At 49.0% G+C, this 15,324-nt stretch overlaps 1 protein-coding gene across 5 annotated transcripts in view; it reads right to left on the bottom strand.

Annotated features, from left to right (window-relative positions):
• Positions 1-15,324, bottom strand: part of man2a1 (mannosidase, alpha, class 2A, member 1) — a 327,615-nt gene that overhangs the window by 146,666 nt on the left and 165,625 nt on the right. For all 5 annotated transcript variants that reach the window (XM_072516408.1, XM_072516407.1, XM_072516409.1 and 2 more), the window contains one exon: positions 3,377-3,562. In XM_072516408.1, the coding sequence (XP_072372509.1) occupies positions 3,377-3,562 (186 nt within the window). The remainder of the gene's footprint in view (positions 1-3,376; positions 3,563-15,324) is intronic.

The raw sequence follows: 15,324 nt of genomic DNA, 5'->3' as shown, positions 1-15,324 counted from the left end.
AGCATTGCTCCAAAAGCTAGTGATTCGAAACAAACCTGTTGGACTTTAACCTGGTGTTATAAGACTTCTTACTGTGCTCCATATTCATATTGCACCTCCCCACCTCCGTAACTGCCCCACAGCCTTCCTGGTCCTCAGCCTGTCATACTGCCTCTGCAACTTCTTTCTCTTCGTCAATCCTTCCTTGGTGGAATATTTCCTGTCCACCATGAGTATCTCATCCAATAATTGTCCATACTCCTCCTTCCTTCTCCTATCTCTGTGCGCCTTGAACGAGATAATCTCTCCCCGAACCACCGGCTTCAATGCCTCCCAAAATGTGGCCGCCAATACCTCCCCATTCTGATTCAGCTCCTCATAGTCGTTGATCACCAACAGCACCTTGTCACAGAACTCCTTGTCCGCTAAAAGCACCGAGTCTAACCTCCATCCCGGCCTCTGCTCCTGTCGAGCTAAGTCTAACCTCCAGCCAGTGCGGCGCGTGGTCCGAGATTACAATTCACGCATACTCCGCCTCCTCCCCCAGCCCCACCAGCATCTCTCAGCTCACCACAAAAAAGATCTGTTCTGGAGTATATCTTGTACACATGCGAGAAGAAGGAGTACTCCCTCTCCCAGGTTCCTAACCACCACAGATCCACCATTTTGATCCTTTCCATAAACCCTCCCAGCCTCTTCGCTGTCCTCAACATTCCTATTCACTTCGGGCTCGACCTATCCACCCTCGACTCCAGTATGCAATTAAAATCACCTCCCATGATCAACTGATGAGTGTCCAGGTCTGGAATCTTTCCAAACAACCCTTTCACAAACCCGCATCTTCCCAATTCAGTGCATAAACATTCCCTAGCACCACTATCACATATCTCCCTCCCGGGTCCCACACTTCCTTGGCCCCTACAAACCCTGTCTTTTTGCTCAGCAGGATGGCCCTCCCCGGTGTCTTTGAATCGAACCTCAAGTGCACAGTGGGCTAACAGCTGGCTTGTAATGCAGAACAATGCCAGCAGCGCGGGTTCAATTCCCGTACCAGCGTCCCCGAACAGGCACCGGAATGTGGCGACTTGGGGTTTTTGACAGTAACTTCATTGAAGCCTACTTGTGACAATAAGCGATTATTATTATAATACCTGACCCACACATCCATTTCTCAACCTAACCTGATTCTTTACCCGGAGGTGCGCCTCCTGGAAAAGGACCACAAGCTCCTCCAGTGCGCAAAGACCCGAGACCTCTTCACCGGCCCTTTCAGACCCCGTACATTCCATGTTACCAACCTTACTGGAGGCTTGCACCTCCACTCCCCTCTATTGTCCGCCATCCTCCCCTTCCGGTTCTGTCCCCTCTAATTGTGCCCTAAACCGGGTCCATCCAAGATGGCTATCTTCTTAATCCAGGGCCCCGCTCTGACTCCAACACTGCCACTTTGCGTCTACCTCCCCCCCTGCACCAACCCCTCCCTCCCCCCTCCCCCACCCCACCACCACCAACTTGGCCAACTCCCACGGCCACCTTCCCCACCTCACTTCCATTCACCAGCATTAAGGCTAGTGCACTTCCAACAATGTCTTGTCCAAAATCTCTGAAGTGTCCAATCTAATGGAGTGGGGAAAAAGTGGAAACAGCTGACGTCAGCCATCATCTCGAGCTGTGAGAAAACATCGGCTACAAGACCAGGAAACACCAAGGCTGGTTCGACGAGAATGACCACACCATCCAAAACCTCACCGACAAGAAGAGAATAGCTCTCCGTAGTTGGCAAAATGACACAACCAGCAAGGCAATGAGGAGATCTCAGCAAATAGCCAAGGTGGAGGTACAAAGAAGAACTAGAGAAACCAAGAGCCAATGAGAAAGCTAAGGACTTGCAACTCCTAGCTGACAAGCATACTACGTGGGATTCTTCAGTACCACCAAGGCAATATATGGACCCAACACCCTAGGCCTGAAACCGGTGTAGAGTAAGGATGGAGCACTCTTGAGACAGAGAAAACATCAGCCTTTGATAAAGAGTACACTTCAAAGAACTCCTAAACCATGATATTATGGTAATGTGTTTCAGAAAATACCCCAATTTCCCATCAAAGAAGCTGCCATTAAACACAAAGAATGGGAAAGCCTCATCATGCACCTGCTTTTGTAACTTAAAGCTGTGCAAGATCTGCACTAGTGCTTGCAATTTCCAAATGTACTGGGCGCGATTCTCCGCTCCCGCGTCGTTTTGGAGAATCGCCTGGCGTCCCATTTTCCCCCGCGACGCTGGTCCGATGCCCTCCCACAATGCACCCAAGCGGCGGGAACAGCCCCGTCGAGTTCTGCGCGGCGCAGGCCGGAGAATCGCCCGGGACACTCAAAGTGGCGATTCCCGCTACACCCGCTATTCTCCTGCCCGGATGAGCCGAGCGGCCTGCCCAAAAAGTCGGCTTCCCGCCAGCGCCATCCACACCTGGTCGCTGTTGCTGGGACCAGCGCGGGAATGCTGGGGGGGCGGCCTGTGGGGGGCGAGGGGGGTTCTTTCACCGGGGTTGCACTCAAAAAGGGTCTGGCCTGCGATCGGTGCCCACCGATCGGCGGGCCGGTCTCTCTGAAGGAGGACCTCCTTTCCTCCGTGCCCCGCAAGATCCATCCGACATCTTCTTGCGGGGTGGCCTCGGGGAGGACGGCCACCACGCATGCGCGGGTGACGCCAGTTAGGCGGCGGATGACGCGGCGCCGCTTTTATGTGGCGCCAATGCCCGGCGCGTGCTGACGACGCTGCTTTAGCGACTCGTCCCCTAGTTTCTCGCGGCCCCGATCCTAGCCCATTTTCGGGCCCTGAATCGGTCGAGATCGGGGCCGTTTCGCGCCGTCGTGAACCTCGACGCCGTTCACGACGGCGTGGGCACTTAGTCGCGGGAGCGGAGAATCGCGCCCACTGGGTTTGAGCAGCAAAATGTAAAAGTGTTAGGGTTTACTAAAGCCTGCATTTGGTAAGCTCTGTTTTCAATAGCTTTTCTGCATTGTCAGTTGTAATGACATTTAGCAAATACATATTCAGTTGCATGGGACTTGGGCTCAAAAACCTACTGCACTAAACACAGTTTTATGCAATACTAAAATAGCTGGAGATGTTCATCTCTCTTTCCACTATAAAATATATGCAAGCAATAAAGTAATGAAATAAATATGAAAACAATTCAGATTAAAGCCTGGGTGGTAGAACAAGTTGGATTGACTGAACTATCTTCAAAACTTTATATTAAAAACATTAAGTCCATTTATGACAAGTTTAACAGACACTCATGAAATCTTATCAGATCAGATTACTGGAAAGAAAAAAAGAAAAACTGAATATAGAGGATGATAATTTAAATTAAATGAACAAATTAATATTTACCTGGTTCCATAGTCCACAACAACCCACTCTTTAGCAGTTCCAGTGATCGCATCATGATGTTGGAACAGACCAAGATTTCGTCTTGATTCTATGAGCAGTTTATAATTTTCAGATGAAGGAAACATTGCCATTTTATTGGATTTCTGAGCCCCCACCAATGCGAAAGAGTAAAGGATTTCCGCTGCCCTACACGGGAAACAAAATGCATAACATTCACTTTTAATTACAAAGGTCCAACAGCTTTTTTTCAATTCAGAGAGTGCCAAGCATATTATTCATCTTTATTTTCTCAAAATAAAAACGTCCAGATGAGATGGAGTGGTAATGTCACTGGACCAGTAATCTGGAGACCAAAGGCTTTCGGGACATAGGTTCAAATCCCAAGATGGCAGCTGGTAGAATTTGAATTTAATTCATAAATCTGGACTGGAGAACTAAATCTGTAATGCTGATTATGATAGCAATCATCGAGTTTTGTTAAAAACCAACTAATGCCCTTTAGGGAAGGAAACTTGCCTTTCTTACCTGGTCTGACATGTGAATGAAAGCAAAGGACTCTGAAACAGCCTCACTTAGTTTAGGGGCAATTAAGGATGAGCAACAAATGCTGGCCTTGACAATGATCCCCACATCTCATGGAAGAATAAAGGGGGGAAAATGGCCTTCTAGGTACCAACTTAATATGATACCACAGCAAGCTAGAAATCTTGTTCATTGCTCCATTTTAATGTATTAAATTAATTTCAACACAAATGTTTAACTGAACCCCAAGGAGCATTTTGATTGCTTCAAGACCATAATTAGGTTGGGAAGGCAGGTTCTGTTGATTGCCAGAACCCAACCAATACTAACACAATTTAACAGTTTCCAACCGAGTTAATATGTGGTTTCGGCATATTAGTGTAATCCCATCAAATATATTGGGATTGCTAAATTTGAATAATATTAAAAACTTTGAATCTAGCCAGATTGAATTTGTCTCATCCCTTCACTTTTTATGCATCATAGAGATCATGTAAAGACAGAAAGATATACAATACAGCCAATTAAGTAATTTGGAGTATAGTGGTTGTCATAGTGCAGGAAACATGATGGATGATGGATAATTTTTGTACATTAATTCTCACAAACTGCAATGTGATAACGACCAGGAAATCTGTTTTTGCAAGGGCGATTAAGTGATAAATATTGGCCAGAACACTGGGGCTAACATGCCTGCTCCTCTTCAAAATAGTGCCATGGGATCTTTCACATCCAACTGACAGAACATATGGGGCCTTGTTTTAACACGGTAGCACGGTAGCCTTGTGGATAGCACAATTGCTTCACAGCTCCAGGGCCCAGGTTCGATTCCGGCTTGGGTCACTGTCTGTGCGGAGTCTGCAAATCCTCCCCGTGCGTGCGTGGGTTTCCTCCGGGTGCTCCGGTTTCCTCCCACAGTACAAAGATGTGCAGGTTAGGTGGATTGGCCGTGATAAATTGCCCTTAGTGTCCAAAATTGCCCTTAGGTGTTGGGTGTGGTTACTGGGTTATGGGGATAGGGTGGCAGTGTTGACCTTGGGTAGGGTGCTCTTTCCAAGAGCCGGTGCAGACTCGATGGGCCGAATGGCCTCCTTCTGCACTGTAAATTCTATGATTCTAAACACCTTATTCGAAAGTCAGTTCCTCAAACATTGCAGTAGTTCCTCAGTACTGCACTGGAGTATCAGCCTAGATTTCTGTGCTCGAGACTGGAATCTTCCGTTCTGGAGCCTAGATTTGGTGGCGTATGCAGAAGTGGGAATGATTTTGTTTGGGGGGTGCGGGCCAACTGACCATGCATGATCTGGTGCTGTTTAGCACATTATCTATGCATCTGTGAGGATCTGACTGAATTTCATGGCAGGGCGGGACAAGTTGTGTCCCTGCCATTACTTCATGAGGTCAAAGTTCGGGAAACCATATTTAAAGGATTCCCAACAGGCTTTCATTCACTGAAGGCCAGGAACTTCAGTCTGGCTGTCCTTCAAGACTCTAGCAACGAGAATGTCCCAAGGCAGACGATGTGTGGCCCCACGGTTCAGTGAAGCCTCACTGGAGATTCTTCGTCAGGCAGTCCAAGAAAGGTAGCTGTGGCTTCATAGGGCTGGCAGCAGGAGACCCACCGGTCTGACCACAGCAGCTTGGCCCAATGTCGCAGTGGAGATTAGCACCCTTAGGTCTTCCAAAGGAATGCCGAGCAGTGCAGGATGAGGACAAAGAACTGCTGCGCTCCACCAGGGCATCAGAGTCAAAGTGTGCAATTGCACAAGGATATCAGACAGGAGTTTAGGTTGCAGCAATCACTAGCTGATGCACAGAATGTGTGCCAGCCATTTCATATTTTCAATTTCTTTTCAGCAGTTGCAGAACATTTGTCTTGTTAATCACTTACTGGTCAATCCTTTTGTCTTTCTACATGACAAGCACGTCCACAATAAGTGGGAGCATTCTAAGACCAAAGGTGACATTCTGGACATTCAAGCTTCACCTCACATGAACAGCAGGCCACCGAAGCAGCAGGACTGCATCTGTGATGAATATGAGATAGGACTTCCCCAACAAGCCAGTGAGGATGCCTTCAGTCTGCAGTTGTCAGTTGCATTCACAGAGCAACACATTGGCTTAATGTGTTAACACAGGCATTCACTGAATCTTTCTTTTTCTTTATTCCAGGTATTAGCACTGAGCACCCTCAGAACCAATCCCAACCCACTTCTCAGGATGATACCTCAGAGTCATCAGGGGATGTACCATCAAAATGTTCACCTGTACCCTCTACCTGAACAGATAAAGTCACCTCGGTGAGTCCACGTTTAGGGAGGCTTGGGCTCGCAATCTAATGAGATCACTGACATGGATCCACAGCAGACAGAGGAAGGTATTGTTGAGGTCTCTGACACTCGGAAGACTGCAAAAGACTAGGCCCCTGCTCAGCCTTATGTAGGTGACACGCCTCTGGACTCAGCCCTAAGAGATTTGTTAGAGATGTAGAGACAGACAGGGGAACATCAGAGATGCCAGAGACCATGTGCAGACCAGACGGAAGGTTAGAAGAATCTGTTCACGTTCTGTTTGGTGTTATGGCTCCAGCATGCAAGCACTTAGCCGCCTCCATGGAAAGGGTACTAGCTACCTTGAAGACCGAGGTTCAGCAGAAAAAACAGTGGCTGCCGGATATGCACTCGGATCTGCATTCCATTGCTCTAGCTAAGGTCGAAGTGCAGCAGTGGCTCGGCGAGATGGGGACTGTGCACCTTTGATCTCCCTCCAGAAAGAGTCAAAGAGGTGCCAGGAGGAGAAATGCCAGCCAGGCTCCAAAGAGGTTCATCCCAGGCTCCCCTGCCCTCCCCTCTGCCAGTAACCCCATCATCTCTAACTAAGGAGGTTGCACGTTCACTTGAGCAGGAGACCCTTAGCAGTCCGGGTCCCTCTAGGCCTATGGCTACCAGAGGACACCCACCAAAGACATCACAGTCAAAAGGGCATAGCAGTCAGCAGGTTATCTCAGTCCCAGCTGCCAATGTCGGGGCTACACCTAGATGTAACGGTAAGCAAAGATTAAGAGGTTTTGAGGGTACACATGTATACAATCATTGTGTAATGGTCTGACACTTATAAATATGTATTCACTTGTACTGTTGAAATTTCATCTGTTCCATCTTGCTGCTAGTTAATTCAATGGTCGCAGGGATTTAAAGATGTGGAATTTGGGTACCCATTAAGAGTCTGATTATGAACTCCTATAGGTCCTCTTCCATTATCAACATAATGTGGAGATGCTGGCGTTGGACTGGGGGATGCACAGTAAGAAGTCTTACACCACCAGGTTAAAGTCCAACAGGTTTGTTTCAAACACTAGATTTCAGAGCACTGCTCCTTCCTCAGGCTCGTGTTTGAAACAAACCTGTTGGACTTTAACCTGGTGTTGTAAGACTTCTTACTATTATCAACATAGTGATTAATCAACAATCTCAGAAGTACTTGATTAAGCACTGGCCATCATTTGAGAGTGTGCTGCTGGCCATACATTATACAAACCATTACTTGTAGCTCACCATGTTCTGACCTCTGAAAATGTGTTCAGTGAGGTCGCTGAAGCCCCTGTTGCTATTGCCCTGACGTGTGATGCCATCAGTACTCAAGGGGAGGTACATTTGCTATGTGAGTGGGAAAGAACACTGTAGAAGGAGGTTCCAGGCTGAGAGAGTGAAGTTCTACACTCTTCTTAACAGTAGAAAACCAGAGGCTGTCCTACATGTCTGGAGAAACCTATGGTGGACACAACCAATCATTAATGACTTTCCTTGGTGATTTGTTATTTTGAGTGAATATGCAGGTGAATGCTGCAAGTAAGGAGGCCTAATGGGCAAGTTAGCCTCAACTGAGGAATTGATAGTAGGATTAAAGAGTTGTGTGGGAACTTGACTAAAACTTTTGTAAGACCTCACATGGAGATTTGTTTGGCCTGCTTGTCTCCTTATCAGGGGTTCCAGTAAACCTTGCCACAAGGGTTTGCAACCAAAGTGCACTGGACATCATCGAAGGACCGGGTCATAGTCCAGGAAGTGAGAGAGAATACAATGGGCCTGCATGCTGCACCGCGCCGAGGACTGTGAAGCTAAGCATGTGAAGCATCAGCAGTTCTAACAGCGTTCTGCAGGATCCATGCAAGAAAGATGTTTACCTTGGCTTGAGTGTTCACAATGACTGATCACAGTCTCACACTAATACTAAGGCCAACTAGGGCTGAGACCTGAAGGAGTCTATGTAACTGGAAAGTCCGGAGGGGTTGCTATTCAGCAACTCATAGTGCAGGTGAGGCAGATTCAGTGAGTGGACTCCAAAGTACATGAAGGAGTGATCTCGAGGGGCCAAATAGTGTTCTCATGCTGCTCCTGCCTGTGAATCTATTTGAAAGAGCTCTCTGACAGGTCTACTTCCCTTTAAAGAACAAAGAAAAGTACAGCACAGGAACAGGCCCTTCGGCCCTCCAAGCCTGCGCTGACCATGTCTAAACTAAAATCTTCTACACTCCCGGGGTCCGTATCCCTCTATTCCCACCTTTGGGAGAAGGTGTGAGTGTGACTTGAGTGGATCCCTGCCGGAGTTCGATTTGATATTGCTTCCAAGTTGCCATTCTCCGAGGGCATGGGAAAAATCTCAATTCTACTTACAAGTGTCCGAGGTCACGGGAGAACAGAGTACTGTGTAGGTTCTAATGCATGCATTTAGCGCCAGAGCCCTGTATATTAGTACATTTTGGCAGATACAAAGAATCAAACCACCAGCAGGGCAGACATTAAATACAGTAGTGCAATTTAATTCAGCTATCATAAATGAAGGTCCATTCGAGAAAACTGTAATGTCTGTTACCAAAACAAAGCTAGGACCTTCTAGCAAGAAGAGGATAGAAAACGAAATAGTAAAGGAAATGTGTCAGCTTTTTACCCTGTGTGGAATCAGTTGATTATCAGATTGTCATGGGCCTGTCCACCCCATCTAACTGCTGTTATGGCCTCTACATCCACTTCACTGTCCTCTTCGTTGGAGGATATATTTCGGTCCTCAGCCAAGATATTGTTTCTTTGTAGTGCAAGGTTGTATACAGCTCAGCAGACAACGATGATTTAGGACACTCGCTGTGGGGAGTATTGGAGAGCCCTGCCTGAGCTGTCTAAATATCTGAACCTATTCTTTATGCTGTCTGCTCAAAAATGGACATAGTGGTGGAATGTGTGGCATTGTAGCTTTCTTCAGCAGCACTCAGCAGACGGTGACCTGGCATCACTGGCCAGATTTTCTCAAGGTGTCTCTTGTCCACAAGGAGCTAGGCCTGAAATCATCAAGTCCTTCAAAAACTTGTGACACCTGGGAGTGGATATAGGCATATAGGCAGAATATAGGCATTGTGAGTGCTCCCTGGGAACCAAGCACAAACACGTAGGATTTACCTTCTGTGATCACATATCAACGGCACGTTCAAAGAATGGAAACCTTTCCTATTGATAAATGTGACTGGCTGTTGCCAGAGAGCTCTCAAGGCCATATGTGTGCAGTCACTAGTGCCCTGCACTTCCAGGAAACCTAAGACTGCTGCAAAACCCAACACCTTTGCAGCCTCGGTCTTGAGATCCAGGTGGAATAGGACAAATTGGTGCACTCTCCTGAACTGAACTGAACTGGGCACCGGTCACCTCCCAGATGTACTTACGTGGGCAATATCACACAAGGCCCCAGTGGTGCCTGGAAGGAGGCTTGGCAAAAAGGGCAGCACGGTAGCACGTGGTTAGCACTGATTCCCGGCTTGGGTCACTGTCTATGTGGAGTCTGCACGTTCTCCCTGTGTCTGCATGGGTTTCCTCCAGGTGCTCCGGTTTCCTCCCACAGGTCCCGAAAGACATGCTTGTTAGGTAAATTGCATATTCTGAAATCTCCCTCGGTGTACCCGAACAGGCGCCGGAATGTGGCGACTAGGGGCGTTTCACAGTAACTTCATTGCAGTGTTAATGTAAGCCTACTTGTGACAATAAAGATTATTATTATAATGCCACAGTCACAGAATTGCTTCCAAGTTCTTGTCACTGCAGGTCATTGTGGGGAAGCTGGCAGATAGGTACAACCACATCCTGGTACATTCCAAGGCACCTCAGCAGTGCATTTTGCTCATCTGTAGATAGGTGCACCGTCTACAATATACGTGTGGTCAGGCTAAAGTTCGCATTGTGGTGGACCCCGACCACCTTCAGAGACCAATACATATAGTATTGTAGATGTGGTCTCACCAATGCCCTGTGCATTGCAGCAAGACTTGCCTACTTTTATATCCATCTATTTTGCCATAAAGGTTAACAGCCTACTTCCCTTCCTGCCTTCCTAATTGCCTCTGTCACTGAAGATAGCAGAGATAATGTTTTTGCCCATTCACTAGCCTGCTTGTAAAAACGAACAAACAATTTCATTAAAACTTCGTACACAGATAGGGTATGCTCAAGGAAGAACTGATTAGATGTTGGCAAATGTCTGGATCTTGGATTTCTTTTTAAAGGATCCATTAACATTGAGTGATAGGATGAACTGACCTTTTTTATAATGTTGTGTTTTATTTAGAATGCTGTAGTTTGTTTTAGAATTTTGTGGATGGCCTCAGTTGCCGTGGTGCATTTAAAAAAGATAAGATAGGACTTCCGGGTGCGGCGATGACCAGCTGAGTCGCACGTTTCGGCAGCTCCCTGTGAAACGGACTTTTGGGCTCTTGATAGGAGCCCCAACGGCAATTTTGACGGCTAAAAACACTGTGCGGTAAACCAGAAGGGAATCCCCCCTGGATACGGATGGAAAAAGGAGGAGAGAGTGGCCAGATTGCAGTGGATCCTTTAGAACAGCGGCAAGGAAGGCAAGCAAAAACCAAGATGGCGTCGGAAGGTGGCAGTTTAACATGGGGCCCTGAACAACAAGAGTTCTTGAAATGCTGTGTGGAAGAGATCAAAAAGGAAATGAAGAAAGAGCTGTTGGCCCCGATACTACAGGCGATCGAAGGGCTAAAGGAGGAACAAAAGACCCAGGAGCGGGAGCTTCGGGTCGTGAAGGTAAAGGCAGCCGAGAATGAGGACGATATACAGGGCCTGGTGGTGAAGACTGAGACGCAGGAGGCACATCAGAAACGATGTGTGGAAAGGTTGGAGGCACTGGAAAACAACGCAAGGAGGAACAACCTGAGGATTCTTGGTCTTCCTGAAGGTGTGGAGGGAGCGGACGTCGGGGCATATGTGAGCACGATGCTGCACTCGTTAATGGGAGCGGAGGCCCCGGCGGGTCCGTTGGAGGTGGAGGGAGCATACCGAGTGATGGCGCGAGGACCGAGAGCAGGAGAAATTCCCAGAGCCATAGTGGTGAGATTCCTCCGTTTTAAGGATAGAGAAATGGTCCTTAGATGTGCGAAGAAAACTCGGAGCAGTAAATGGGAGAACGCGGTGATCCGCGTTTATCAAGGCTGGAGTGCGGAGGTGGCGAGAAGGAGGGCGAGCTTTAATCGGGCCAAGGCGGTGCTTCATAAAAAGATAAAATTTGGAATGCTGCAACCGGCAAGACTGTGGGTCACATATCGAGGGAGGCACCACTACTTTGAGACGGCGGATGAAGCGTGGACTTTTATTGTGGAAGAAAAACTGGAATGAGCGGGTTATTAAAAAGAACGTTCGAACAAAGTGGTGGGGCGAATGTGGGGGGCAAAGAGGGGTTTTATGTACTAATCCTGCGATGTGGTAACTTTTCTCTCTCCCACAGGTGGTGATGGGGGGAGGAGGGGAGGTGGAGGAGATGGGGCGTTGGCCATTGGGGGCGGGGCCAAGGGAGAAGCGCGGGCTTGGTTCCCGCGCTATGATAATCATGGCGGGAATAGAGAAGCAGGAAGGAGGGGGCGTCGCACGGTGCGAGCCGAGGTCATGGGGGGAAGCCGAGGTCAGCCAGAGTTTGGGAGCAACATGGGGGGAGTAATTACGCTAGCGGGGGATCTAGCGGGGGGGGGGGTGGGAGGGGGGAATTACTGGGTTGCTGTTGCTGGGGAGAGGGGGGAGCTGGTATGGGAGAGGATGGGCGGGGGGGGCACCGCCTGGGGGAGATACAGCTGCGTGGGAACCGGGTGAGGAGCTGGAAAAAGGTGATGGCTAATCGACAAGGGGGGGGGGGGGGTAGGAAGCCCCCCAACTCGGCTGATCACGTGGAACGTGAGAGGGCTGAACGGGCCGATAAAGAGGGCACGGGTACTCGCACACCTTAAGAAACTTAAGGCAGATGTGGTTATGTTACAGGAAACGCACCTGAAACTGATAGACCAGGTTAGGCTACGCAAAGGATGGGTGGGGCAGGTGTTCCATTCGGGGCTAGATGCGAAAAACAGGGGGGTGGCTATATTAGTGGGGAAGCGGGTAATGTTCGAGGCAAAAACTATAGTGGCGGATAACGGGGGCAGATACGTGATGGCGAGTGGCAAACTACAGGGGGAGACGGCGGTTTTGGTAAACGTATATGCCCCGAACTGGGATGATGCCAATTTTATGAGGCGGATGCTAGGACGCATTCCGGACCTAGAGATGGGAAAGCTGATAATGGGGGGAGATTTTAATACGGTGTTGGAACCAGGGCTGGATAGGTCGAAGTCCAGGACTGGAAGGAGGCCGGCAGCAGCCAAGGTACTTAAAGATTTTATGGAGCAGATGGGAGGTGTAGACCCGTGGAGATTTAGCAGACCTAGGAGTAAGGAGTTCTCGTTTTTCTCCTATGTCCATAAAGTTTACTCGCGAATAGACTTTTTTGTGCTGGGTAGGGCATTGATCCCGAAGGTGAGGGGAACGGAGTATACGGCTATAGCCATTTCGGATCACGCTCCACACTGGGTGGACTTGGAGATAGGGGAGGAAACAGGAGGGCGCCCACCCTGGAGAATGGACATGGGACTAATGGCAGATGAGGGTGTGTGTCTAAGGGTGAGGGGGTGCATTGAAAAGTACTTGGAACTCAATGATAATGGGGAGGTCCAGGTGGGAGTGGTCTGGGAGGCGTTGAAGGCGGTGGTTAGAGGGGAGCTGATATCAATAAGGGCACATAAAGGGAAGCAGGAGAGTAAGGAACGGGAGCGGTTGCTGCAAGAACTTTTGAGGGTGGACAGACAATATGCGGAAGCACCGGAGGAGGGTCTGTACAGGGAAAGGCAAAGGCTATATGTAGAATTTGACTTGCTGACTACAGGCACTGCAGAGGCACAATGGAGGAAGGCACAGGGTGTACAGTACGAATATGGGGAGAAGGCGAGCAGGTTGCTGGCACACCAATTGAGGAAAAGGGGAGCAGCGAGGGAAATAGGGGGAGTGAGGGATGAGGAAGGAGAGATGGAGCGGGGAGCGGAGAGAGTGAATGGAGTGTTCAAGACATTTTATAAAAAATTATATGAAGCTCAACCCCCGGATGGGAGGGAGAGAATGATGGGCTTCTTGGATCGGCTGGAATTTCCCAAGGTGGAAGAGCAGGAAAGGGTGGGACTGGGAGCACAGATCGAGGTAGAAGAAGTGGTGAAAGGAATTAGGAGCATGCAGGCGGGAAAGGCCCCGGGACCGGATGGATTCCCAGTCGAATTCTATAGAAAATATGTGGACTTGCTCGCCCCGGTACTGACGAGGACCTTTAATGAGGCAAAGGAAAGGGGACAACTGCCCCCGACTATGTCTGAAGCAACGATATCGCTTCTCTTAAAGAAGGAAAAGGCCCCGCTACAATGCGGGTCCTATAGACCTATTTCCCTCCTAAATGTAGATGCCAAGGTCCTGGCCAAGGTAATGGCAATGAGAATAGAGGAATGTGTCCCGGGGGTGGTCCACGAGGACCAAACTGGGTTTGTGAAGGGGAGACAGCTGAACACGAATATACGGAGGTTGTTAGGGGTAATGATGATGGCCCCACCAGAGGGAGAAACGGAGATAGTAGTGGCGATGGATGCCGAGAAAGCATTTGATAGAGTGGAGTGGGATTATTTGTGGGAGGTGTTGAGGAGATTTGGTTTTGGAGAGGGGTATGTTAGATGGGTGCAGCTGTTGTATAGGGCCCCAGTGGCGAGCGTGGTCACGAATGGACGGGGATCTGCATATTTTCGGCTCCATAGAGGGACAAGGCAGGGATGCCCTCTGTCCCCATTATTGTTTGCACTGGCGATTGAGCCCCTGGCGATAGCGTTGAGGGGTTCCAAGAAGTGGAGGGGAGTACTTAGGGGAGGAGAAGAGCACCGGGTATCTTTGTATGCGGACGATTTGCTACTATACGTGGCGGACCCGGCGGAGGGGATGCCAGAAATAATGCGGATACTTGGGGAGTTTGGGGATTTTTCAGGGTATAAATTGAACATGGGGAAAAGTGAGTTGTTTGTGGTGCATCCAGGGGAGCAGAGTAGAGAAATAGAGGACCTACCGTTGAGGAAGGTAACAAGGGACTTTCGTTACCTGGGGATCCAGATAGCTAAGAATTGGGGCACATTGCATAGGTTAAATTTAACGTGGTTGGTGGAACAGATGGAGGAGGATTTCAAGAGATGGGATATGGTATCCCTGTCAATGGCAGGGAGGGTGCAGGCGGTTAAGATGGTGGTCCTCCCGAGATTCCTCTTTGTGTTTCAGTGCCTCCCGGTGGTGATTACGAAGGCTTTTTTTAAAAGGATTGAAAAGAGCATCATGGGTTTTGTGTGGGCCGGGAAGACCCCGAGAGTGAGGAAGGGATTCTTACAGCGTAGCAGGGATAGGGGGGGGCTGGCACTACCGAGCCTAAGTGAGTATTATTGGGCCGCTAATATTTCAATGGTGAGTAAGTGGATGGGAGAGGAGGAGGGAGCGGCGTGGAAGAGATTAGACAGGGCGTCCTGTAGGGGGACTAGCCTACAGGCTATGGTGACAGCCCCATTGCCGTTCTCACCGAGGAACTACACCACAAGCCCGGTGGTGGTGGCTACACTGAAGATTTGGGGACAGTGGAGACGGCATAGGGGAAAGACTGGAGCCTTGGGGGGGGGTCCCCGATAAGAAACAACCATAGGTTTGCCCCGGGGGGAATGGATGGGGGATATGGAATGTGGCAAAGAGCAGGAATAACGCAACTGAAAGATCTGTTTGTGGATGGGAAGTTCGCGAGTCTGGGAGCGCTGACCGAGAAATATGGGTTGCCCCAAGGGAATGCATTCAGGTATATGCAACTGAGGGCTTTTGCGAGGCAACAGGTGAGGGAATTCCCGCAGCTCCCGACACAAGAGGTGCAGGACAGAGTGATCTCAAAGACATGGGTGGGGGATGGTAAGGTGTCAGATATATATAGGGAAATGAGGGACGAAGGGGAGACTATGGTAGATGAACTAAAAGGGAAATGGGAAGAAGAGCTGGGGGAGGAGATCGAGG

This window comes from Scyliorhinus torazame, chromosome 9, assembly GCF_047496885.1.
Source record: "Scyliorhinus torazame isolate Kashiwa2021f chromosome 9, sScyTor2.1, whole genome shotgun sequence".
NCBI lineage: Eukaryota > Metazoa > Chordata > Chondrichthyes > Carcharhiniformes > Scyliorhinidae > Scyliorhinus > Scyliorhinus torazame.
Note: the sequence above shows the minus strand (reverse complement) of the source record. Positions and strands in the feature narration are given on the sequence as shown.